The following is a 27859-nucleotide window of genomic DNA, read 5'->3' as shown; positions in this document are numbered from 1 at the left end:
ACGAATACCACGTTAGATATACGGATCTGGCACCGAAAAATTTAACAGGAGATTCTCTGTCACGCTTCTCTTCAGATCTCTGGGTTTTGGGTCAGATTAATTGACATAGAACGGGAGACCACATGAGAAGATCAAAGAGGAAGAAGGCGAGTCAGAACACAACCACCACCATCTCCATTTCAGAACTCCCAGATCACATGGTCTGCGACATTCTAACTCGACTCCCTCTCAATTCTATCTTCACCTGCAAGCGAGTTTGCAAGCTCTGGCGCGACCTCACTCTCGGACCCTACTTCGCCAAATTGCATCATTCAAGGTCTCCTCTCAGCCTCATCTCCTACCACGACGGTAACGATAACAACAACTCCCCCTCCTCTCACTTCGAAATTCTCCAGCTCCACGATCCGCTTGTCTTAAGTCGTCGCAACCGCGCCATGAAATTCAGAACAGATATCGACTTCCCTCGTATGCATACTCAAGTAGTAGCCTCTTGTAATGGGTCAATTTTGTTAAGAAATTCCTCGTTTTGTGATGATGAACTTGTTATTGCGTGTAACCCACTTAGGGCACAACATTTTATTCTTCCTGAACCACCAAAATTGGCACTACGGACCTATAAATCAGTCCAATTCGGGTTTGGGCATAGTCCGTCCACTGATCAGTACAAGGTGTTAAGACTTACTCATACGCATGGTCCAGATAGATTGTACCGTCACGTTTATACAATTGGGATTGATGATGAGTGGAGGAGTATTGGGGACACTGGACAGCCACCAACTATTATTATCTCGCAAATCATTTTTCTGAATGGGGCTCTTCACTGGATAGGCTTAGATAATGCACGGTTCATTTACTACTTCGATATTGAGAAAGAGCAATTCGGAAGCTTTCCCTTGCCTTCCCGCATTGGAAAAGATTGTAACTCTTTTGGGCTTGTAGATAATCGGTTGTACCTTCACAACGACCATTCGTTCTGTGAATGGAGAATCTGGGAAATGAAAGATTACGGAGACTTTGGGTCCTGGACTTTGGAATGGGTCATTGAACAACCAATCATTCGTGAGTTTGAAGGATATGTCGAGCCACTGAAAATGTTGATAGATGGAAGTCTGTTGATGATGTTCAAAAAAACTAGTCAACGAACACCAGTCACCAAGACTACGCTAGCATCTTACAATCCACAAACAAGAGTGCTGAAAAAGATTACGTATCATGTTATTGTATGCAGGACCTGGAGCACCTGGAGCGCTTCAGTTGCTGACATACCATGCTTCTTCTCTCCAATGGATGCTTTGAAATGACTATGTTAAGATACTTGAGTTAAGGTACTGTTCCTTTATATCACTTTGTCATAAGTTCGTTTGGTTTGAAGAATTTTATGTGATTAGTAAATAGTTTTCTGGTGCTGACCTTGTGATTGTTTTGAAAATTTTGGTCTGATTCGGACTTGGGGGGGTGGGATTACCCACGATGAGTAATGCCAACACTTGCAATAATTTATTGAATGATTGACATATGACAACCTGGCTCTTAACCTTAAACTGAAGATATAGGAATGTGGTGCTATTTTACATGGACTCAGTTACGGGGGTCAAGTGCAGCTGTGCATGTACATGTGTAAGAATTGAATTCATCTAATTTCCATCTCAAGAAAACTGACCACAACGATACAAGAGTTCAAGTGTAATCAAAGAGTTTTCTGCATTTTTCATGTTAAATCCGAAATGCAAAATATGTTTGCTAGGTGAAAGTGCAATTAAATTTCTCCGAAATTTCATCCACTTACAACCTCATGCTTGCTTGAGTATGTGACTAGTGATTTTCGATAAAGAAGTAAAAAAATTTCCCATTTGTTTGTTTTGCGTCAAATTTTTGTGACTTATTGATTCGTCTCAACAAGAGGAATCGGAAAAGTAAAAAATTATGATCGAAACTCGTAATTTTTGTAATAAAGATAGAAATAAGTAAAAAAAAAACGTATTTTTACTTATTTTTGTCTTTTTAAAAAAATTATGAGTTCCGATAAAAAAAAAATCACTTTTCCGATTCCTCTCGACGAGACGAATCAATAAGCCACAAAAGTTCGACGCAAAATTAACAAATACGATTTTTTTTGAATAAAAAAAGTAAGTCATTTTGACTTATTAAGCCAAAATGGCTTCACCCACGGACAACCTCATGCTTGCTTGAGTATGATACTACATGCTTTCCTATTCTATGCCCCTTATTTGATTTTTTGTGACTTCCATCATTATGGTGTAGTATTTTGGTTCATCGTAGTTTGTTAAACGAATATGGAAGATTCCAACACACAGCCAAACTACGGTTATTTCTGTTCATTTGTCTAGAAATTTGTTTTATTGGCAGTTATTCTCCTTTTTCCAATGCGATTGTTTGAAAATTTTGGTCTGATTCGGAGTGGGGGTGAAAGTGCAATTAAATTTCTAGGACATTGGTCTCATACGCGTGTCCGAATTTCGAACACAGGTACTTCATTTCATATACTTATAAGAATCTCTGAGACACGGAGTAGGTTGGTGGCCTGGGAGCCCCTGGGTCTAGAGAGATAGCTCATGATCATGAATCTGAATTTTCACCCACTGACAACCTCATGCTTGCTTGAGTATGTGAGAAGTTCATGAGATTTTTTAGTTGCAAGTACTGATACTACCTTCTTTCCTATTCTAGTGATACTACCTTCTTTCCTATTCTAGGCCCCCGTATTTTATTTTTTGATTTCCATCATTATGGTGTAGTATTTTGGGTCATCGTAGATTGTCAAACGAATGTGGAAAATTCCAACACAATGCCGAACTACTGTTATTTCAGTTCATTTGTCTAGTAATTTTTATTTGGCAGTTATTTTCCTTTTTCCAATGTGAACTAGGGTTCTTGGTTTAGGATTGTGTTAACAAGAAAGCTTTTTGATTTTGCTAATTATAAGAAAAAAATTCAAAGAAGCGGGACATTGGTTCAGTGGTCAAAGATTTACTTATTAAGGGGGTTGTTGTGCATTCGAAACCTTGGTTATCTACTTTCCATATGGTATCAAATGTTAGGTTTGCTCAGAAGAAAAGAAATATGTCAAAGGTAAGGTCTGTTGTCAATCTATCCCTTGCAGACTATCTCCATTTGGTGTAGTTTCAATAGGAAATTAATGTTGAATGTTTCTTCTGTATATGCATTCAATCATACACAAACCTATTAATGTGTAAGCCTAGCAACTGGTGTGTTGCAGGTGGGATAGTATCGGGTACCTTTGAAAGCTGCTTCTGCAATTAAAACCTAACTTCGTAACTAGATACAGAAGCCACTCCTTTTGGCAATATAGTTACGGAAATTGGGCTAGATATATTTTGAATATCTAGCATGACCTATAGAATGTAGAGAAATTTTGACTTGATTTAGTTTTTTGCATTCTTGCTATCGAGTTGCATCGTTGGGGCAATCTGTGATATCACCCAATTGGTGCATTGCTGATGCGAATCTTCTTGTCTGAAATAGACAAGAATGTGGCATAATCCATGTACAAGGGTGACCTATTTGATTTTGTGACAGATCTATACCACACATTTAAAAGGAACCTTTTAATAAGAAAGCGTGCTTTGCTTTTAGTTTGTCTTTTTACGTTATTTCAATAATGGAGCACTTGGATTGACCTATTAGGTGTGTTAAAACTGAGTTTTTTGAAAGACATGTACTCATTTATTTGTCTTATACTCTGTCCTTTGAATTTTATCCAAAGTTCAGATACGCAGATCCTGAGCTGTGGGAACTTTTGGGAGGAAGAACAAATATCAAGATCTTGTTCGATGCTTGTTCAGGAAGAGGAAGTCGCCTTTTTGGTATAGCTTGGCAGGACCTCTCTGAAAATATTGAACAAAGCTGGACTCACCTCATTGGCTATTTAAAGTTCTTCAGCTCGTTAACAAGTGTAGCTTGTGTAGAGCCCCGTAAATTTCTTTATTTAATTTTAGTGTTTTATAAAGTGATAAGTGATGGTTTAATGTGGAAATTGTGGTTGTGGGTTAATGTGCAAGAATATGAAAAATGTGGGTGTTAGTGTAATATAGTGCATGTGTGTATGTATATGTGTGTGCCAGGAGAGAAAATTTCATTTTTCTCCTCCCTCTCCATCTCTTGGTTCTCTCTCTTCTCCCGGCTCTCTTCATCTCTCTCACTCTCTCACCCAAAAACTCTCCTCCAAACTCAAAACTCACAACAATCAACCTCAACTCTATCTTCTACTTGCGTATTCGAGCTCGTATAGTATTGGATAGAGCTCGATTCGGTGTATTTAGCTCGGTTGGGATTCCGGAAGCTAGGGCTTGCTCAATCTCTTTGGTTTCGGCTTGGATACTCGAGGTAGGGAATTCTACCTCTCTTTATATGTTATTCGAGTGTTCTTGTACCATCTTTGAGCTTGTATTGATTGTTATTAAGATCGGACCGAAATCTAAAAAATTCTATCAAAATCGCCAGAAAATGTATTTTCCCTACCGATAGGAACTTTTCACCTACCGGTAGGACAAATGAGAAATTCTTTTACAACCAGCTCAAACGTACAGCAGCAGCTCAAAAGCTGCTCAACTTCTACCGGTAGGCACTTTCCACCTGCCAGTAGGTCAAGCTCAAAAGCTGCTCAACATATTCAACTTCTACCGGTAGGACCGGTAGGCACTTTTTGCTTGCCAGTATACTGGTCAAGCTCAAAAGCTGCTCAACGTATTCAATTTCTACCGGTAGGCACTTTTCGCCTGCCAGTATACTGGTCAAGCTCAAAAGCTGCTCAACGTATTCAATTTCTACCCGTAGGGCTTGTTTACCTACCGGTAGGTCAGGTGCAAGATTGTTCCGTTCAAATGTTGGCCTTTCTATTTCCAGTTTCTACCAGTAGAAGTTTTAAGCTACCGGTAGGTCAAGTTCTACCAGTAGGACTCCTCACCTACCGGTAGGAGATTGAGCTGTTGCAGTGCATTCCAGCTACTTTCCTATACCTTCCAAATTACATTTTGAAGCTTCTCATCAACTCTAACGGGTTTATTGGCACATTCTTTCAAGTGTTTTAGAGAGTATTCCTTGTCTCACACTTAGAGTGGTATTCAATGGACTTAAATGAGCTTGTCGAGTTAAGTATTAGGAAACCTTGAACCAACCGAATGACGTGAACGGACTACGGATACAATGTGATACATTACCGCATAAAATGAATTGAAGATCACGGTGAGCAGTTGATGCGTGGGGTACGGGTTTAACTTGAAGTGAGAGGTTAGTAGATTGCCTAAAGGGAAATTAATGACGGTTTAAGAACAGGCGAAGAATACAATGATATAAATGGTAGCTATTCGATGTAACGTGAAACATATATTGTAAAGGTTGATGTCTTTTGAACTTGAAGTTGGGAACCAAATATGAGAATCAGATGTACGGGGTCTCAAGAACCCGGAACGAGAATCTCAAGAACTTGGAATGAGAATCGGATGTATGGGTTCTCAAGAACCCGGAATAAGAATCGGATGTACGGGGTCTCAAGAACCCGAAAATGAGAATTGGATGTACGGGGTCATGATCACCCAGAATGTAAATTGAGTATACGGGGTCCCAATACCTGGAATGTCTTTAGATTGACCTCGTGATGTAACGACGTGAAAGGTTTCTTGTGTGCCCATCTAGGACCCGTAGGGAACACATGAGATACTAAGCAATTGGAATGTAATCATATGTGGTGGATGTGTGAAGATCGAAAGATGAGTAAAAAGGAATTCAAAGGACAACGATAGGTTGAGTGACAAGAGTGAAGTGTTCGTTTAAGTTCTTAATTTCTAATATCATACTTGTGTCTTATCCATGCTCCTTCGTTATCCGAAAGTCTATGTTTCATCGGCATCTTCCATCTCATTTGCATATAGAGTTTGCGTAGACTTTTCTATTGGGCTTGTGTAGCTCAGACCTTATATTATTTTCAGGTGCTAACCCGAACCAGTAGTTTGCATGACTAGAATGCTTGGAGTGTGGACATACCCCTTTTTTTGAAAGCTAACCGAATGAGTCACTATTTATCTTTGTAAATTTATTTTGAAAGATGTATTTGTAACTTAAGTTGTAATTCTTTTGATTAAGAAATATTTGTAAACTCTTAATTCTCTTGATGATTGATACCTAAGTTAATTTGGGCTGTTGAGCCAATGATGTAATATTTTGGAAACTATTGGACTTGAAAATGCAATTATGGAAATGAGAATACTGGACTCTTTTGGGTATCGTACGAAATAATTGTGATGTCTTATTTATGAAAAACCTTTATAATTATGTTAAAAATTGAGAACGTGACAGCTTGGACTTCACTAGTTTTGGGGCTGTTCAACTGCACATAGATTTCTAATGATGCTTACTAAAGTATGATGAATTCGCTCTTTGGTTCCAGTTCTATACGATGTCACCTGAAGCAAAATGTATTTGGACCTCGAATCCACTGCTTTGTTTTTGTAAGTTTTAGTTGAAGCAGTGTAAACTGAGTCTTTCCCGGTTCTATGGAGAACAAACTAAAAGGTAAGAAAGTGGAGTTCGTTTTCGAGTGGTAAAAATGTTGCGCCATGACACAAGCAGTTGGAGACTAGTTAGATGGCGAGTGGGTTTGCCATGTTGAGTTAATTTTCTCTCTCTTTGAATTGGATAAGCAAAAGTTCTGTTAGATGGTGAGTGATTTGTGCCGAATCCGTGATCGCTCGAGTCGAAAGAGTTTAAAGGGTTGATCAAGAAAGAAAAAAGAGTTGAAAGGGAAGGTAGGAAGTGGTCCCTCGTATGAAACTTGTGCAGGAGCAAGGGCGGAGCCACCATTAGACGAGTGGGGTCACGTGACCTCACTTTATTTCCATATTTATCCATTAATTTGGTTGAAATTCTACTATTGTTGTGAATTTGATCCCACAATTTAATGAAATTGTCCGAAGTATCAAGCAATTCCTCTAATTTTTTTTAATTTGCCCTCGTTTTAACGCTGTAATTTCACTATCAATTAATAATTGCACATAATACCCGGTGAATGTTACAGTAAAAAAAAGTTAGAATTTCAATGCACAAGGAAACACATTTACAAACTTCTATGCATATTACATGATATTGAGATGTTTTTGCACAGTTATTGCTTCCCTAAGAACAGTCAATCACAACCAACTGGTGTTAGTTCAGTTGGTCAGGATTCTCAGGAGTTCGAGTCTTCCTACCTGCATGTAGGTGTTCTTCTCTTAGAGGGTTTTTTATTTCTTTCTTTGTATTTATCCTATAATGGGCTTATTTCATATATTGGTTGAGTTGCTTGTTGGGCTAGGTTGTCTCGTGAACTCTCATAATTAATGTAGTATCCCGAGTTTGTACTATGTATTTCATATCTGATGTAAAAATCACTCTTCTATCGATTGACAAAAAAAAAAGTATAGTCAATCACTAATAGGAGTAATTTTTCAGCACTATATGTAAAGACCCGGATTTTTGACCTAATTTTTTTTCCTAAATATAATATTATTAGAATTATTTTCCTTAATGCAATTATTTTTTTTAAAAAAATACAATTATCCATGCAATATATACATGCATTCTTTTAATTTTTTTTTCTCTACACACACATGCTTGCATGCACACTCCTTCTCCTCCCTCACCTTAAACTCTTTTCGTTTCCTACTCAGTCTTTACTTCCTCCCTAACTCTAAAACCAAGCCAAATTCGTCCATTCCAAATCCCATGAACCCAACCACATTAAATTCACTCTTATCATTTTCCACCAAAATTCTCCTATAAACACCCCACCCCATTGACCAACGAAATTTTACACCACAATATTCCTCACGCCTCACCAGTCCAGAAAGAGAGAAAAACCAGAGAAAACCCAAGCTCCAATCAATGGAGTTTTAGAGAGAGAAAGAAAGAGAGAGAAAAGTGGGTTTCGTACCAAGATCTAACCGGAACTCAATCCGACCATTCCAATCTCTTCCTTCTACTCCTAGCATCACCAAGCATCGTCCAATTTGGTTCCAAAGTCTCTCGATAAAAAAAAAAATCCGAAGTCCTCTTCCCCAAAATTCAAAATTCGTTTTAAATCAATTCGATCCGATTAAAGTTATTATAATCCTATCCAACCTCTTCTCTAAGTATATTAAGGGTTTATATGCTTAACCCCATGTCCCGAACGAAAAAAATATAGTTTACCGCGCGTTTTCTGCCGTATTCACCAATTTGATATTATTTTTGAGCCCAACATCTTATTTGTAAATATTTACGAAAAAGATGACCTTTATGATATTTATTTTACAATCTGTCTGATATTAATATTATTAAAAACTACTGACTTGATATTATGTTCTTAAAAGTAATATCAAATTAGTATAAAACGTATTAATTATATCAATTTAATTTATCTGGTAGATTGAGTTGGTTTAAAATGTTTCGAAACAACTTTGCGACCTTCCAAACCTCATTTTTGACGCCCGGACTATTTTTCCTAGACTTTTCACATCTGAAAGATCATAACTTGTTAAGATCATATTTTTTTTATTTAATTATCTATTTATTAAATTATTTATTATTTATCTATCAAAGTTTACTAACGAAAAATCTTTGCGACCTTCCAAACAACGTTTTAACACCCAAACTAATTTTTCCTAAACTCTTTGCATCTCAAACATGATATCTTGTTAAATTAATATTTTTTTTTATTTAAATTACTATTTATTATTATTTTTATAGTGTTTCCAATTAAAATTACCTTACGACCTTATAAACTTTATTATAAATTCTCGACTAATTTTATTTAGACTCCTTACCTTCCAAAGATGAAACGTTGTTAACTTCGACCTATCTTATTTATTATCCATTTACTTTACTTTTGACAACTTTTATTAATCTCTTTATTTAAAATAATCTCGCGGCCCTCCGAACCCAACTTTTGACACTCAACTGATTGTATAGGACCTTTAAGACTCTTATTAAGGTCATGATAAATATTTTAATATTTTTATCTAATTATTGTATTTAATTAGTTTCTAATTAATCTATTATCTTATAATTAATTAATAAGAGCCCAGAAAATTTTCCTTTAAAATTATTTTAAAACTCTTACTTTACTATTGACATTGTGACCATACAAGATTAAGGGCAACGGCCCATCCATAAAAAGTTGCGTGATTTCATTATTTATTAATCATTTTAATTATTATTGATTAATTGTATATTGCATCGATACTTGATTTGAGTGCTAAATTGGACCCTAAAGACATGGGGTGGTATGCGAATGGAATTCACTTAGACGGTGCTAAGTAATGGATGAATTGAAAAGTTTTATTTCTAGATTGCCTGCAGGCGTGATGTTGAGATTTGTGATGAGATTGAAACTGGCGTGTGTCCAGTGATGAATTGATAAACTGGCGTATGTCCAGTGATGAATTGATAAATTGGCGTGTGTCCAGCGATGATGGTGAAGTGATATATAAGATAGGCGAACCCTAGTTGTAATTCAGGCATGATAAGCTTTCCCCTTGTTGTAGTTATTGGGATACATACTCGGTACATAACTTAGGTGTATCTGCGATAGCAAGGGGAAGTGACCTCATGGGACCGAGCATGGCTAGCGGTTGAGGGAGAAAAGATCCTGCGGAGGAGATCTTAGATTACACGTCAAGTTAATGGATAGTAATAAACCGGTTTATGTGGAACAAACTCTGTCTTACTTTTTCGCACTACTATTATCCTGCTGCTTGCTAACTGTAAAGTAAGAGGGGTGGTTGGGTTGAATTATTCTACTGGGTGATTTATCACTCACGGATACGTCTGTATCCTGGCAAATCGTTTGCTTCGGCGATCAATTTGCTAGTGGGCACAGGATTCAATGGAGAGGATTCAAAGATGTTGCAGTTCAACACGGAAAGAATATCAGGAACGAAGATCGAGCATGTTTCGATTTTGTATCAAGCCTAGAGTCAGCTCTGAAATTAATGTATTTTGAATCAGTAAATTTATCTTGTGACTGTAATAGCTAAACTTTATTTTGAAAAATTATATTTATTTAGCAAATTTTCTTAAAATTTTATTTTATTTTGCTTCCGAAAAATCGGGGCGTTACACTATTACCTATTCAATTTTGGATTAGCAAAAAAATAATCTAATCATGTATGTTCTTAAATGTTGACCCCACTACAAGGAATCCTTTTGCTGCGTCTTGGAGGTTCCTACTGTATTAGACGCAGGTTTAACGGAAGTAGGGCCGCAAACAAAGCTCGGTTTAATAGAGCTGTTCGAGACTCGGCTCGGTAAAAACTCGTTCGACATAGACTCGAGACATAAATAAATAAGCTCAAGCTCAATTTCTAAGCTCATTTCGTTATCAAGCCGAGCACAAGCTAATAGAGGCTCGACTTGAGCAAGCCAAGACTTAATAAACTTTTTATGTTAATTATCATAAATTAGCATTAACAGTTTGATATATTGATGCAGAATCCTTACAAAAACACATTACATGCTATTGTTATTCTAAAATTGAGGTTATTTTATTGTAGTGTATAAGAAAATGAAAGATATACACATTCACAATCGAAATATATTTTTGTTGTATTTGGCCTATGAGACGATATATATATGTTTTTCGTTGGCCTGTTAAGGCGCGCGAACAAGCTTGAGCTCGAGTCAAACCAAGGGTCACTCAACTCGAGCTCAGTTCGTCAAGTTTTCACTAAGCTCGAGCTCGGGTTCTTTAAAAACTTAATAAACAAGCTTGAACATGGCAAAGCTCGATTCGGCTCGGCTCGTTTGCAATCCTAAACAGAAGCCTCGAGATCCAATCCAATTTTACACCAAAATATACATTACTTTAGCAGCTATTTATCTGTATTCGTTTTGAGTCTCAAAACCACCTAACTCCTCTTCTTGCGCACGGTGTCTCCAATAAATTTTCTCTCTCTTTACTCATTACTCCAAATCCAAACCGAATAATTTTCGAAGAGCTTTGCTGAGGTTGGGGCATCTATGGAAAAAGGAAAACGCGAGTAACAACCCATAGACTATCTATAAAGCAGGTAAAAAAACACAAAAAAAAATACAGTTATTTATGTATATTAGAGTGCCTTAACAATTTTAAAAAGTGTATCGAAAATTATGTCTTTTTTTGGTATTCTTCTTCTTCTTTTTTGTTTTCACGGGTGGTATTCTTCTTGCCTTTTCAACAATTCAATGGGCTATCATTGGCATAATCAGTTGAAAAAGTGCTTCGCATTTTCAAGCGCCCAATCTTATGGAAATTTTACATCCATCTCAAACTGATTGACAATTAGTAAAGAGGTCACAACATAATGTTAAGTGATCATTTATTCCACTCTCAAACAATATAGGTCTATATTTCCTTAACATCTTCTCACGTGCAGCCGTGTTTAAGGACTGTCATGTGCAGGGTCGGAGACAGTGAGAGATATGGGAAGGCAGCTATATTTCCCAAATTTTCTTTGAGATAGGTATTCACCTAATTTTTACTCATTTTGACTCCACTTTAAAATTCATTCTTGGTTTGTAGGCTTTTTACTTTGGCCCTACTGGTTGCTACTGCCACGATAGAGAGAACATTTTTCGCTATGAAGATTGTAAAGAGTAGACTTCGAAATCGTATGTGTGATTGTGGGCACGCGCTCCGGAAATTTTCACTTATAAGATTGGGTGCGGCCCTTTTTCGTAAAAGCGCGGCGAAACGCTTCGATTCAGAGTCGCCACTCGGGTTTTAGCGAAGAAACACCCAAGGAACCGAACTCGAAAAACGTTTGCTACGTTTGTTTGATTCTTTAAAAAAAGGCTTGGACTAGTCCATCGTCACCTTCGATATCTGAGGTTCGGGAGCCAGGTTACGAGAGGGGAAGGGTTTTATGGCACCCCTCTAGCCCAATCCGGAGATCGGTCTTTACTCGGGCATTTTGTAAAACATTTGCATTTTTCTCTCATTAATCATTTTCAGCCAATTAAGGCGGGAGAACAGTTAATGAGGATTAAAACTGTGACAAGTTGCAATTACGTGACAAAATGTTTTGTGGATGCTTGCTTGCAATGATAAATATAGATTAAAAACAAGCACTGAGCAGCCCGAACAAATTGGAGTACGCTGCCCTGAAGGGGCGAGAACAGGCTCCGCACCAGCATGCACTGGCCGAACCAATGCATGCTGATAAGACCTGCGCACGCCACAACCCCACTGGCGTACTCCACTTGTCTAGTTTCTCAGTCTTTGTTTTCAATCCTCTGGGCTCTAGAAAGGGACCAGCGCACACCCAGGACAAACCACGCAGTTAATAGAGCAGAACATATATATTTACAGACAGATGAGATGGCTCCAAGCCATGAAAGACAACAGATCACCCCAGAAAACAACGTGAGGACATAAAAGAGGCCAAGACTAATCTAAGATGCAAGGGCCAGCCACTGGATCCTGACAAAACTGCCGTACGCCAGTCACAGGATACCGTACGCTAGTTTGGCCCTAATCCAGTGCTTGGCTTTGCATCATCTGGGCTCTGAAACATGACCATAAGGATCCCAGAGGCCTTTTTAAACAGATGAGTAGTAAACATTAACTACTACTACTAAGCAACTCTAAATACAGAAAGCAGTAAACTGTTTTTTTTTTAGCATGCTAAGGTGATTGACAGAAATGTAAGTTAACAAAAATGATGATCAATGATCCCCACGCCAGTAGTGCACGTACTGTCATGACTGGCATACGGCTTACTATTACTGGCGTGCGCCATTGATCATTTTGCACGATTGTTATATTTTACCAGTTTAAGGCCAGGACTAGCATTGACTACTAGCCTGGACTTTACTGGTTCCCCTCAGGAATTGAAAACAGAAAGAAACACAAAGGTGGTATACCTTTGGTTGGGATGAAAGGATGGCTTGAGCTTTGATTTTGGGGAGATAGAGAATGGCAATGTGAGGGATGTACCAGTGGAGTGTGTGACTGAAAAGCTCATTTACTTCCTCTTTCAATGGAGGAGAAGAGAGAGAGAAGGAAGAGGGCTTTTTTTTACTCTTTATGTGGTTAACTCCTTGCAAATGAATGCAAGAGGGGGTATTTATAGAGGAGAGAGGGACTGACAGTTGGGTTAAGGGCTGGTTTGGCTGGTTGGGTTAAGAGAGGTAGCCTCCCATGCATTAAATGCATGAGACTAGTTGATGGGGGGTGTAGGAGAGAGAGGGGAACGTCCCTGCCAAGTGTGATCACCAGGGGGACTGTAGCCCACGTCAGGGTGGCACAAAAATCTCGTCCATGTGGCTGAATAAAGTTGATTTGACTGAGCTTGACTGGCGTACGCCATGGTTGGACCCGCGTGCGCCAGTGATAACCAGGCCAACGGTCGATGACCGACACGGGGAAGTTTACCAGCGCATGTCAGCACAGTATTGGCGTAAGCCAGTTTAGGTTTTGCTGGGGCCGTTTGGTTCTGGTTTGAAATGGGTTTGAATGAGGTTCGAAACGCTCAAAGCCCAAGACCTGCCATCGACCTCGAAACGTTCTCGACCTTTAATCATCATTGGAGAATTAAATACCGTAAGTAAACTAATTTGGAAAGTCCAAAATAGGGTGTCTACAGTGATCAATGGATGCATGATAATTTGATTGTGTATATAGAGAAAGATATACATTACAAACGAGGCTATCATCAACCGTTTCCAAAGTATGATAAGTCGTCGAGGTCAATTGTGAATCGAAAGTACATTTTGTTATTTATCTACTTTTTGATTAACTTGTTAATCTAATTGTTCATTTCAATTAGCAACTAGAAAAAGTGAATCATACATAATTCAAATTTTTTACCCCATTTATCGAAAATCCTGACTCTGTCACTAGTCATGTATAGCATATTTTTGGGTCTATTATCGCAAAGGCTTATTACTGATGTGTCATTGTATACTAACAATGAGCCAATTAAAATTAGAGTACAAATCAAAAAAATTAGGGCGTTACTATTCGCAGCCCTTTATTTACTCCCATAGCCCGTTAAAAATTTTCAATTATACTCGACAGTTAGTTACCGAAATTGAGATATATTTTCAGCATCCAATTACCGAAATATAATATTTTTTTCAACAGATATTTACCGAAAATGCATGTTCGGCAATTGTTTACCGAAGTTGAACATATTTTCAACATGTAGTTACCGAAATATAATCTTGTTTTCAACAGCAATTTACCGAAATGTTATTTATGATTTTCAACAACCATTTACCGAAATGTAGTGGGCTACGAGAGAAAATAAAGAGCTGCGAATAGCGGCGCCCAAAAATTAATGATACAGAAACCTTAATGATACAAAAACCTTTTTTTGCTGATAAAAAATTCAAATCAAAGATCTATTCTGAACTAGTCTTAAAAAAATTGATAGCACCCTTAAGTCCCTTTCTCTGCCCAAGCCAACTTTTTTTTTTTTTTACACATTGATAGCACCCATAAGTCCATTCCTTGATATGGGTGCTATCAATTTCTTTCCATTCTCTCAGGGAGCTGACAATGCTAAAACCACTTTTGTTTTTGTCAAAACTCATTCATTATGCCACTTGCTTTACGAAAATGCCCCTCGGAATTCATAGGATTATTTTATCATTCATTTTTATTTTTTTGCACCCTTCAGAAACTTCTTCAATGGAGAGAAGCTGGGTACATTGATGTTTAATTTTTGTTTGCTTGTCTTCTAAAATTATATATTGGGTTGCTCGTGAATTGATGAAATTTGCATTTTTGCTTGAAAATGTGCTTCGTTTGTTATGATATTATGGAATAACGCCCCAAGTGTAGGTCTTAATACGTCAGTTGAAGCATGATAATCTGAAAATCCGGGATCGTACCCAAGGGAAAAATTAATACGGCTTCACTGGATTTGTAGATGCAAACAAGAGCTTTTGGCTTTTAGACAGCCAACTTGGTTTTACGTGCGTAGTGGAAATTAAAAGGGACTAAATTGAAAAGCAAATAAACTAAGATAAAAGGCAGGTTAGATCTAGGAATTACTAGCACTCACGACTCAAGTTAAAATTGCATTTCTTACCCAAATACGCAATTCAGGATACACAATTAAGGTTCCCGAATCGGAAAATAGAATGGTTCGATCACCAAGTTAGCTCTAGAATTCATTTAGCAAATGCCTCGTGCATCAGAGCTCCAAGCATCATGTGTAGTAGGTAGGTGATGCTCCTACCTACACATGATCAAGGAGATTAACACCTTAGCGATTTGACAAATAAACCCGAACCTCACATCAATGATCGAAACCAAAGGTTTAAACTTTATGGTGAAAAACACAATTCTACTTGAGCCATGATGTGCTAATCACCCCATGACCTAACCTTGGAAAACTACTCACCCATATCTATTGAGATAAGAGCAAGCAAAAATCTAATTAACATGATGAAATAACAAGACTAGAAGAAAATTAGAGATTATGATAGATCGAGAGTAAAACAACAACTTTAATTAAAGCGATAATATCAAAAACTAACAAATAAAGACAGAAATTAAAATATTCAAAACTGAAAATGAAGAACACTCAAGAACAATGCAAAGAGATTCAAAATCTATTCTAAATCTAAAAGTTGTACTACCCAATCTATTCTACTTGTTTGTACAAAATGATAACACAAGCTTTTATACTCTGGGGATCCACGCGCAGAATATACCGCGAGATAGTCTGAAGATTCGCCCCTAATGCCCTCGGCATCGATGGAGAAGGGCTTAGATTGCTACGTTAAAGGCTTCGGCATCGATGTAATGTATTTCTTTCCATCGATACCGAGCACATTAGTGCCTTCCTGGATAAGCCTCTCGGCATCGATGTAACTTATTTTCTCCCATCGATGCCGAGGCCATTATCCCCATCACTTCAGCTTCATAGCTCCCAACAGCTTCCATAGCACCAAACAGTTTTCACAGCATCTTATTTTCATTTTCTAAACTTAAGTAAAGATTGTATTTTAAACATTTCTTTTACCTTTTCTTTACGTTAATTTATTTAATGAAAATAAGGAAGTACCATCCATTTGGAAACAATGGCATTATCAGAATTTTGAGATTTCAATCCAATCAAAATGTTGACCCCCAGCTTTTAGTGTAAAACAGAAAACAGCACACTTTTCTATCGAATAAATGGCTCAAAACATGACCTTAATCTTTGAATAAAACTTTGCAATTTTGAAGTTGCTCTTAAAAAAATTCAATGATCAATTACCGCCATTTTTTATCTCGAAAATCGATATTTTTTCGAAAAGTGATTTTTCTATACTTAGACAGATTTTCAGGGGCCGACAGTGTCTTCATTGGTTCCTTGGGTACTTGGACGTACTCAGGCCATGGATGATGTCAAAATATGCCTTATTCACACGATTTACCTGAAAGCACTAAAAACATATCTTATGAGTAAACGCAATTAAGAAGCAACTAATTAAGCGATGAAATTAACTAAAACTAGATACTAGCGCACCCTGCATTGCATTAACGGGTGCTTATCAAAATGTGGAACTAGAAAACAAGCCTTGCACTTATGGAATTTTAAGGGGTATTTTTGTAAAGTAAATGGTGTTGTGGAGGACAATTAAGTCATATAATGAATGAGTTTTGACAAAAACTAAATACTAGAAAACAGGCCTTGCAAGGGAATTTTTTGTTTTGGCTTCCCTCATTTTAGCAGGCCAACCTTTTGTCGTTAACCAAATACTGCTTGTTGTATTTGTTCTTCTCTTTAAATATAGGATTTTGGGTTAGGGGAGACGGAGAAGACAACATGAGAAGATCAAAGAGGAAGGCAAGTAAGAACACCACCACGGCCACCACAAGTGCCGCCGCTGTCCACGCCGTCACCATTTCAAACCTCCCAAATCACAGCACGTGCGACATTCTATCTCGACTCCCTCTCAACTCCATCTTCGCCTGCAAGCGAGTTTGCAAGACCTGGCGTGACCTCACTCTCGAACCCTACTTCGCCAAATTGCATCTCTCAAGGTCTCCTCTCAGTCTCATCTCCTACCACAACGGTAAAGATAATAATAACTCCCCCTCCTTTCACTTCGAAATTCTTCAACTCCACGATCCCCCTGTTTTAGGTCGACGGGACGCCACCATGAAGTTCAGAACTGAATTCTTCTTCCCTCATATGTATGTAGTAGCCTCATGTAATGGGTCAATTTTGTTGTCAAATTTCTCGCCTATTGATGACCGTATTATTATTGTGTGTAACCCACTTAGGGCACAGCATTTTATTCTTCCAAAACCTCCAAAATTGGCACTAGAGACCTATAAATCAGTTCGATTGGGGTTTGGGCATAGTCCAAGAACCGATCAGTACAAGGTGTTAAGATTTACTTATACCTATAGACCGGATAGATTGTATTTGTACTTTGACATTTTCACAATTGGGATTGATGATGAGTGGAGGAGCATTGTAGGCACTGAACAACCACCCGGTCATATTATCTCAAATTCCGTTTTTCTGAATGGGGCTCTTCACTGGATAGGGAATGAGAAAGCACGGTTCATTTCCTATTTCGATATCGAGAAAGAGCAATTTGGAAGCTTCCCTTGCCTTCCAAAATTGGAAAAAGTTTTTACTATCTTAGGGTTGTAGATAATCGGTTGTACCTTCACAACGACCATTCATCCAGTGTATGGAGATTCTGGGCAATGAAAGATTATGGAGACTTTGAGTCGTGGACTTTGGAATGGATCATTGAAGAACCAATTATTTACAAGTTTAAAGGATCTGTCAAGCCACTGAAAATGTTGAAAGATGGAAGTCTGTTGATGATGTTCAACAAAACTATTCCACAAACCCAAGTCACCAAGACTACTCTAGCATGTTACAATCCAAAAACAAAAGTGTTGAAAAAGATCAAGTATCATGTTATTTTAGCAAGGAGCCCTTCAGTTGCTGACATACCGTGCTTCTTCTCTCCAATGGATGCTTTGAAATGACTATGTTAAAATCTGAGTTCAGGTACTATTGCATTATATCACTTCACCATAAGTTCGTTTAGTTTGAAGAATTTTAAATGATTTTGTGATTAGTTTCTTGGAGTGGACCTTGTGATTGTTTGCAAAATTTGGCCCAATTCGTTCCGGAAGGCTTTATTTGGGAAAAGTGGCGTTTGGTGGCTAGTTGTAGTAGACAACTGATTCCTGAAAAGCTGCTGTAGTAGCTTAAGGTTCAAAATGTCTAATTTATTTGTTTCTGTTTTCTTTCCCTACGGACCCTACTCTCTTTCAGTCAATATTTTCCTTTCTTCACTGTACTACATTTATTGAGTGTGAACGATTTCGGCAAACGAAACACTGGTGGGATTTTGTAGCTTGGGAGGTTAGGTTAGGTGTCCAAGTGTGGTCCAGTTTGAAAATCAACCTATTCATTTTGTACTTGAATATTACAAGAAGATTACTTGCAGGGCATGTTGTGTAGTGTTGGGATATGGCTATTATGTGCATGTGTTGGACCTATTTGACTTTGACCCAGTCCTAGCGTGGAGCATTTTGAAATTCAATTCGTGGTCAGTCGGTCACCCTTCGACCTTTAGAGTTGCTTTTGCAATTTTGCCCTTAGAGTGACTACAGTGGAATGAATTTGATTAGGGTGTCCAAGGTTATTTTTGGGTAGGATCTGAAGTTTGGTTCAGGCAATCCTCAAAAGCCACAATAAAGCAAGCACTCATGGGATCACGAATCTGGCATTTCACCCATTGACAACCTAACGGTTGTTAGATGATACGGAAAGCCCTTTAAATTAACTTGTTTGTTGCAACTATCGTTGTCCATCCCCTTCCTATTTCATGCCCCTGGTTTTTTGTTCTACATGTTTAGCATTTTGGTGGAGTATTTTGTATTCATCAATCATTGCCATGCAAACGTGAAGAACTAACATGTATCCATGATGCTGCACTACTTTCATTTTGATTCATCTATCCACAAATTCATTTTCTTGGCTTAATGATACTTTCTTTTCTTGGAAAAAAGCTTGGGTTCCTGGTTCTGTACGTCTTTAACTAGATTTTTTTCTTCTTCATAGTAATAAGGATTTAATGGTGAATGTTTCTTCTGTCTATCCACTTATCGCACAGATGTGTCAGTGTGCGTATTTGTGAACTGGTGTGCCAAAAGTGTGCATCTTGTTTTGTACAGATGTTTGATGATACCTTTCATTGCTTTCAAGGCTGCTACTGTTACAAAATTCAAATATATGTACAGAAGCGACTCCTTTCGGCAGCACAACTAGGAAATTTGAGCTCGAGACAAATTATGAGCTTGTATGGCTTACAAAATACGGAGCCAATTTGACTGATCTACTTCTTTTCACTTTTGCACCAAAGTTTGTATGGCAGGGGCAATGCATAATAGAACGCCTAATTTTTCGAGTTATTTACTTGTATGAAAATGTAATTTGCGAAAGAATTACAACCAAGGAGTCTCATCCTGTCTATGATGGGGATGAGTACATCTTGGGGGCATGCATGTAAAATGTCTTTCTGAAAGACATTACTTATTTAATCACTGTTTTAGCTATCATCATAGTTAGTCTTATACTCACTCGCGACTTCTGAATTTTATCAAAATTTCAGATGTGCAGGTCTTCAGACGTGGCCATGTGGGAACTTTTCTGGGTGGAGGAACAAAAATCAAGAACTAGTTCAATGTTGCTTTTCTATGGTTTGTGAAAAGAATTGGGATAATGTTTGGTTTGTTGACACAAATTGTTACGCCAGAATAGGCATGTCCAATGAATTGCCTTAGTTCTTTATACCCATGGACCAGGTCAAAGTATTATTGAGTAAAACTGGTACTATGTTTTCTGGATCTTTTTTTTTATTTTTTTTATCACATCTCATATGAAAAGAATTGGGATAATGTATTCAATCTTCTAAATTCCTGTATCTTTGGAATGATGATTTGCAATATGGCCTATGTTATTCTAATGTACCACACTTTCTGTTCCTATTGTTATGGAGAACTGCTTTCTGCTAGTATTATATTTTTGTAGATTGCAAAGTAGATGATCTCCCGTTACAATTATGGCATGTCTAGGGAGTTTTTTTTCTTCATAATCATGTATTTTTCTTAGGAAAATGTTAAACATGGCCTCAAGGGCGGTGAATAGTAGGTAAAAAATGCATTGATATCTAGATAAAGTATTTTGATTTCCATAAAAGTGTGCCGATTCCGTGACATGTCTATTGAAATTCTAAACCTGTGGGTGGTGGTTAGCAAGACCCTTCTTCTTACTGGATTATCTTCAATTTACCTTGACTGACTTGGGCTCATCAGAGTCTTCATCAGAGTCTATAGATGTACCAATGACTTGGGCTCGTCCAAAGGAAGGCATGATTAAAATTAATGTCGATGCGGCAGTATCCAAAGAAGCGAAGACTATTGGAGCAGGTGCTATAGCTCGGGGAAATGATGGTGTCGTGGTTGGGATTATGTACAGTTCGTGAGGGTATTATCTCATCCAGAATTGCGGAGGCAGTGGCTATCTGGGATGGTTTGAATATGGGCATTGCTCTAAACCACACAAAGGTAATTATTGAATCGGATGTGGAATCAATTGTGGGGGGCTGTGCTACCCCAAAGGAGAAACTTTCTGGAGAAGGGTCATGGAGAAGCATTGGGACAGTCCCTAGCAATTCTCAAAACATCTTGTTTAATGCGTTCCTCAATGGTGCTATTCATTGGCTTGCTTTTGGCTTTGGTTGTCTGAACTTTTTTGTTGTTTCAACTTTGGGATTGAGCAATTTCGGGAGTACCTGAACCTTCTGGGTTTAGCGCGGTTGAAAAACTTTGGTCTGGTCACATGCGACTCGGACTGCTACGATGTTGCCTCTCGTTGTGTGATTATTTTGACGGTGATTATGCTGCAATATGGGTGATAAATGATACTGCGGTCAAGGAATCCTGGAGTAAAGACTGTCATTCTGAAAATGAGCAGTGCCATTAAGTGGTCAACTAATTATTACGAGCTGATAATGGATTTTGAGAATGGAAAAATCTTGATGTCCGTATGAGGATGTTCAGATTTATGGTGGATGTTCTTCTGGATTGCTCATGTTTCTAGTTTGGTTTCACTCAAGATCTTGTTCAATGTTGCTTTGGTAAGCAAAAGTTGCCTTTTAGCATTGCAGGACCTCTATGGAAATGTTGAAGCAAAGCTGGACTCACCTCATTGGCTATTTAAAGTTCTTTATATTGTTAATGCTTGTAGCTTGAACTTCAATAGTTTGGGGCTGTTCAATTGCACATAATTTCAACTAATGCTAGTAGTTTTTTTATGAACGGCTTCAACTAATGCTAGTTAAGTACGGTGAATTTTGCTCTTTGGTTCTATTGCTATACCATGTAACCCGAAGCTATATTTGGACCTTGAATCTATTGGTTTTTATGTATATGTTGTAGTAGAAGCCTCTTAAATGAGGCTTTCCATTTTCTCTGAGGAGCGATCTAAAATTTAGTAAGTATCCAATGGTGAAAATGTTGCCAGGAAACGAACAGCTAGATGGTGAGTGACTTTGCAATTTTAGGTTAGTGGATAAGCAAAAGTTTTTTGATTGATCCCGGTGAATCATCCACTGGTACAAGAATAGGTGCCCACAAATCAGAGAAAACGATCGAATTAAGACCAAGTTTGATTGATGACTGGGGTTAGACTGGAACAAGACTGCACATGTCTGGTGGCATCTAATTGTATTTGGAATCCAGCAAAACATTCGAGAAATTCAAGCGTTATTTGATTGCTAAGAGATACGAATAAGATTCTTAGTCTGAGCATCGTCTAATTGTCTTTAGAATCCAACAAAACATTCGAGAAATTTGGAAGTGTTATTTGATTGCTAAGAGATAGGTTGATTCGCTATCGACAACAAATGCCTTCTCGAAGCATAATTTGGTCTTCCCTTAACCTGGCATTTGTGTTTTGTAGTTTTTCTGTTTGCCATCTCTTGTTTGGCAAGAGAGATCTAGTCCAAGTGATCCACCCATGACAATTTATGGAACAAACAAGAAACTTCATATAGGCATTCCCATATAGGCATTCCCATTTAAGGCAACCTTGAGCCTCTCTTTTTAGAGCTAGCTCGAGTGCTCACCAACTAGGACTAACTTAGTTGAGTAGGACATCGATTCTCTTGGATTCTAACCATGATGACATTTCTCAACCATTCGATAAGGATAATATAACCCAGTGCCTCTGCCTTTTCACTACCAATTGAGATTACTTTCTTCTGGGATCATATAGTCCAATAAGATGTGATATATGGAGATTGTCTAAATGCCTTTTGAAACTATAATTCCAATGCCAAAGTAGTCCAAGTGAAGAGCAAATGCTTTCAGAAATCAGGAACGAATTTCTCTTATAATTCCTATACCTGTCTTATTGTTTGATCCATGTATACACGACATCACAAATTCCTGTTGGGTTTCCAGAATCTCAAAAGAATTGCCAACTGCAAGAATTCAAACTGATGTTCTGTTTTCAACTGCTTTCTTGCATATGCTGATGAAATCTTCGACGGTAATCGTCCCTAGCTCCCCGCCGAACCTAGATCTAACTGTGACGGTTTGCGTTTCTACCTCTTTGGGCCCCACAACAGCCATCAATGGGATTTTCTGCTTCTCAGCACATAGAATGAGCTTCAGCAGGCGCATACCACTGCAAACTTCTGCCGAATAGTACATGCTTTCAGTTTGTTGGTTATCATTAATCAAGCTCTAATCTTAGGGAGAAAAAACATAGCCACAAAATGCAACTATTTTGGCAGCAAACTGTTTTAAGCACATTCATTAAAGCAGAGTAAATGATAAACGTTGATTGCACGGATAAGCTTTCTTTCCTTTTAACGAAGGCAAGCCGTTAGTCAAGAGGTTAGTTACCAGTTCTTCGTTCATAGGTACTCCCTTGCTCCACCCTTTCAGCCTAGTCACTCTCTCGGATATGAGAAGATCAAAGAACCCATTTGTTTATCACACAAGGATGCCATGCATTATTATTATTGAAGGTGAAGGGATTAACTATCATTGCAACTTCTGGGGTCCCAAGTGATTCAAGATTACATGATCTCCGATTCTGCAGGCGTGCTATGCAAGATCGATGCACGAAAGCAAAGAAACCGAAGTGGCAGTGTATAGTTGGAATAGTGTGTCCATCGTCCAAATAAAAGTGGAACAAGGCATTTGCGGCTTCCGATGCTACCGGGAATCCCTATAATCCCTTCTCTCCGACTTATGATTGTAAGGTTGAAACGCTAATCAGTATGGCATTGGAAGAACAACTGAAATAAGGTCACATTACAAGATAATTGCAAATATATAGGAGAATGAAACAAGGAATTGTGCAAATTTGCAATATAACGCGCAAGGGAAGTAGTGCTGTGACGCAACGGAATTAACAAAGAGATTAGTTGCATACTAATCTAAACGAGATAAATGTTCGAGTCCACGAATGAGTTCTTGAGTCCACAAGAAAAAAAAAGATAAACTCATAATTTTATTGACAAAAAGTTAATTGACCATTAGGCATATACCCTTATTAATAATAATAAGAGTCATAACAATAAGACAACTACTTAAAGTAGAGACCAAATAAAATAATTACTTGGAAACCAAGACCACAATAAAAAAATAAAAAAATCTCCAAAGAAATAACATCTCCTAGTAATAATAAATCCTAGCAAAACTAGGAAATAAAAAAAATTAGGGATCTTTGATCCTCCGCCCAATCTTGACTATTTTCATCAATATGTATTTGTCTATGTCTTTTAAAACGGAACACCTATAGGTATCAACCAAATTCTCACTGAAATCGAATCGGCCGTCCGGTAGTCGGAAACGACCTGACGCAGCGTCGATACGATTTTGGTAGGGATTTGGTTGGTACGTATAACAGCTCTGTTCGCCAAGGCAAATTCACCCTTAAAGCTTGCTTTCTCGCTGTTGCAGAAAAGGGGCCCAGAAAAGGAGGATGCTCTGGCTGAGCATTCAAGGAAGACTTTTCTAATGCCCATTTCTTGCTAATGATGTGATGATAGAAGCGCGCGCTCTTTCTCTCTCCTTTTTCTGATATAATTTTTTAATAATATTATTTCTAAATAAAAATTTTCAAAATATAAAAAAATTCTATTACCTTATTCTACATCATGCTGAGAAAGTATAACAGATATCAGAGGGGTTTCTACAAGAATTTTTAAGTTTTTCTACACATTGGCAGTAACCTCAATTTTGTTGAACAGAAATTGAACCAAACTCGAGAAGGACCGAGATTCCCTGTCTGACCCCAATTCGGACAGGGATCTGTCTCACTCCTCTCGGCTATTGATCTTGCAAATCAACGATTGAGATGTGTCGAGCACTTTTTGTGACCGTTGAAACTCGAGATTGGATTGGACAAAGCCACAACTGAAAATGCCAAGAAATCCATATAACACGATAAAAAACGACAATTAACCCCAAGGTTTTGGCCAAGTGGTCTTGACCTTTGACTTAGGTGTTTGCTCTATTCTAAGATCTCAAGTTCGGTTCTCCTTGTCAACAATTTTTGAAGTAACGTCACTCACACGACGTATGTGAGAGGGCCGTAGGGATTAGTCTGAGGTGCGCGCAAGTTGGCACAAGACACCCAACATTACCAAAAAAAAAAAAAAAAAAAAAGATTTAGTATTTTTTTTTGTCTTTAGTAATTTTTTTTTGACATAATTTATTATATTTTAGACACCTCTCATTGAAATTGATAAATTAAATATGACACGAGTCTTTACAGAAATTCAGAAAAGAAAGAACAAAACAAACAAAACGATTTAAAAAAAAGGGAAAATGACAACCAATAACATGTTTTGATAATTAATACATGCTACAGCATTAATAAATGTTCTTAACTTGTCATTGACAAATATTAATTATCAAAACACGTCATGTGCCGTCATTTTCCCAAAAAATAATTAGGAGAATGGAGCCTCAAAAACACTCCATTGCATTATTTTTTAATCCGACACCCATTGCTGGTATCACCGTTTCCATTCCTTTTTCAGCATTTCGCGTTTGTTCTTCTCTTCAAATCTAGGGTTTCGGTTCAGATCAGACAGAGAAGACAACATGAGAAGATCAAAAGAAAGGCAATTCAGAACGCCGCCGCCGCCGTCCCCACCGTCACCATTTCAGACCTTCCAAACCACGTCACGTGCGACATTCTGTCTCGACTCCCTCTCAACTCCATCTTCGCCTGCAAGCGAGTTTGCAAGCTCTGGCGCGACCTCACTCTCGAACCCTACTTCGCCAAATTGCATCTTTCAAGGTCTCCTCTCAGCCTGATTTCCTACCACCACGGTAATGATATTGATAACTCCCCCTCCTACTTCGAAATTCTCCAACTTTACGATCCCCTTGTTTTACGTCGTGGCGCCACCACGAAGTTCAGAACTGATATCTACTTCCCTCATATACATATGGTAGCCTCATGTAATGGGTCGATTTTGTTGTCAAATTCCTTGTCTGATGATGACCTTGTTATTATTGTGTGTAACCCACTCAGGGCACATCAATTTATTCTTCCAAAACCTCCGAAATCGGCACTACAGACCCATAGAGTAGCCCAATTGGGGTTTGGGCATAGTCCATCAACTGACCAGTACAAGGTGCTAAAAGTTACTAGTAGTAATCGGGATTGATGATGAGTGGAGGAGCATGGGGGACACTGAACAACTACCTGCTCGTTTTATCTCAAAAATTATTTTTCTGAATGGGGCTCTTTACTGGATAGGTGTTGAGAATTTTCAGTTCATTTGCTACTTCGATATCGAGAGAGAGCACTTCCGAAGCTTTCCCCTGCCTTCCCACATTAGAAAAGATCTTGTTTTTCTTGAGGTTGTAGATAATGGGTTGTACCTTCACAACTGGCATTCGAGCCATGGATGGAGATTCTGGGCAATGAAAGATTACGGGGACTTTGGGTCCTGGACTTTGGAATGGGTCATTGAAGAACCAATTATTTACAAGTTCAAAGGACTTGTCAGGCTGTTGAAAATGTTGAAAGATGGAAGTCTGTTGATGATGTTCTACGATTTTACGGATGCCACCAAGACTATTATTGCATCTTACAATCCACGAACAAGAGTGCTGAAAAAGAATAAGTATCATCTTAGTGGATGCTGGTGCGTTGCAGTTGATGACATACCGTGTTTCTTCTCTCCAATGGATGCTTTAAAATGACTATGTTAAAATCTTTGAGTTAAGGTACTATATTCCATTATATCACTTCGTCATACGTTCGTTCAGTTTGAAGAATTTTATTTGAGTTCGTAATTAGTTTCCTGGTGTTGACCTTGTGATTGTTTGGAAAATTTGGCCTGATTCGGAATTGGGGGGAGGGATTACCCAAAGTGAGTAATTCCATCACTTGCAATAATTTATTGATTAATTGACAAATGACAACCTGTTAACTGTAAACTGAAGATATGGGAACGAGGTGCTATTTTACATGGACTAAGTTACAGGGGTTGAGTGCAGCTGACCACACTCATTCAAGAGTTCAAGTGTAATCCAAGAGTTCTGTATTTTTCATGATAAATCCGAAACGCAAAATATGTTTGGAGCCCTGCTATGCCCACCAACGGTGGCCATACCGACGGTGGACTGACGAGCACACGGGGCCCACTCTGGATTGAGCTGATTTTTCTTGGGCCCACTCAGGTTTTTTAAAAAAAAAATTATTGAAGGGATCGGATCATCTGAGCAGGACCCGGAGTGGCCCCGTGTAACCATCAGTATGGCCACCATCGGTGTCTTTAGCATTAGGGATATGTTTGCTAGGTGAAAGTGCAATTAAATTTCTTTTATCAGAATTTCGAACACGGGTATTTTGAAGAATCTATGTAACACGGGTACTTTATATATTTAAATTTATTTTAGTTTATCTTTTTACAGTGATTTCAATAATATAGCACTTGGATTGACCTATTAGGTATTTAGGTGTGTTTTCAAAACTGAGCTTTCTGAAAGACAACTTCTTATTTCTCTTGCGGTTTTTGCTACCCTAATATTCAGTCTTTTACTCTCTAACTCTTGAATTTTATTCAAAATTTAGATGCGCAGATCCAGAGATGTGGGAAAGTTTTTTGACGCAAGGACAAATATCAAGATTTTATTCAATGTTGCTTCAGGAAGTGAAAGTCGCCTTTTGGTATAGCTGTGCAGGACCTCTGGGGAAATGTTGAAACGAAGCTGGACTCACCTCATTGGCTATTTAAAGTTCTTTATCTTGTTAATGCTTGTAGCTTGAACTTAAATAGTTTTGGGGCTGTTCAATTGCACATATGGGTATTCTGAATACATATGGGGCAGCATCGGGACAGGAGGTGAACTTTGGTAAATCAGGAATCTTTTTCAGCAAGAATACTCCTCTTGAAGTTGGGAGGGAACTGAGTCGGTTGTTGGGTATTCGGAGTGACTCATCTCTGGGGAAGTATCTTGGACTTCCTACGGAGATAGGAGATCGAAGAAGGAGGTGCTTAAATTGGTGAAGACCAGACTTTTGAGTTTTACTAAGGGATGGTCGGAACTCGGAACAAAAACTATCTCAAGCAGGGAAAGAGGTCATGTTGAAATCTGTTGCTCTCGGCTCACCGGTTTATGCAATGGCTCGCTTTCACTTTCCGGAATCGTTTTGCAATGAGCTGAATGTTGCTATGGGGCGATATTGGTGGGGAGATACAGAAGGGAAAAGAAAACTCATTGGATGGCTTGAGATAAGATGGCAGAGAAGAAATCGGGAGGCGGTTGGGTTTCTGTGATTTGAATTGTTTTAACCTGGTCATGTTGGCCAAG

The 27859-nt window shown here is 38.2% G+C and overlaps 2 protein-coding genes across 7 annotated transcripts; both read left to right on the top strand.

Moving 5' to 3' along the window:
• Nucleotides 1-46: 46 nt before the first annotated feature.
• On the top strand, nucleotides 47-27800 carry LOC131322927 (F-box/kelch-repeat protein At3g23880-like). Of its 4 annotated transcripts, none has more exons than XR_009199016.1 (3): nucleotides 54-1325; nucleotides 25101-26269; nucleotides 27120-27800. XR_009199016.1 is itself a non-coding variant. In XM_058354519.1 (2 exons), exon 1 carries the CDS (start codon nucleotides 123-125, stop codon nucleotides 1299-1301), a length of 1179 nt encoding a protein of 392 aa, XP_058210502.1. In that variant the 5' UTR covers nucleotides 47-122; the 3' UTR covers nucleotides 1302-1325; nucleotides 3751-4091. The 4 variants fall into 4 exon arrangements, 2 of the variants coding, with proteins under 2 accessions (XP_058210502.1, XP_058210501.1); XR_009199017.1 differs by lacking the exons at nucleotides 25101-26269; nucleotides 27120-27800 and adding exons at nucleotides 2488-2634; nucleotides 3751-4091; XM_058354519.1 differs by lacking the exons at nucleotides 25101-26269; nucleotides 27120-27800 and adding an exon at nucleotides 3751-4091 and having other exon boundaries at nucleotides 47-1325.
• Nucleotides 16711-21358, top strand: LOC131322930 (F-box/kelch-repeat protein At3g17530-like). Of its 3 annotated transcripts, none has more exons than XM_058354528.1 (2): nucleotides 16711-18005; nucleotides 20333-21358. In XM_058354528.1, the coding sequence occupies exon 1, from the start codon at nucleotides 16797-16799 to the stop codon at nucleotides 17634-17636; it is 840 nt and encodes a 279-aa protein (XP_058210511.1). In that variant the 5' UTR covers nucleotides 16711-16796; the 3' UTR covers nucleotides 17637-18005; nucleotides 20333-21358. The 3 variants fall into 3 exon arrangements, with proteins under 3 accessions (XP_058210511.1, XP_058210508.1, XP_058210509.1); XM_058354525.1 differs by lacking the exon at nucleotides 20333-21358 and adding an exon at nucleotides 19181-19598; XM_058354526.1 differs by lacking the exon at nucleotides 20333-21358 and adding an exon at nucleotides 19212-19597.
• Nucleotides 27801-27859: the final 59 nt, after the last annotated feature.

Source organism: Rhododendron vialii, chromosome 4a (assembly GCF_030253575.1).
Source record: "Rhododendron vialii isolate Sample 1 chromosome 4a, ASM3025357v1".
Lineage (NCBI taxonomy): Eukaryota > Viridiplantae > Streptophyta > Magnoliopsida > Ericales > Ericaceae > Rhododendron > Rhododendron vialii.
Note: the sequence above shows the minus strand (reverse complement) of the source record. Positions and strands in the feature narration are given on the sequence as shown.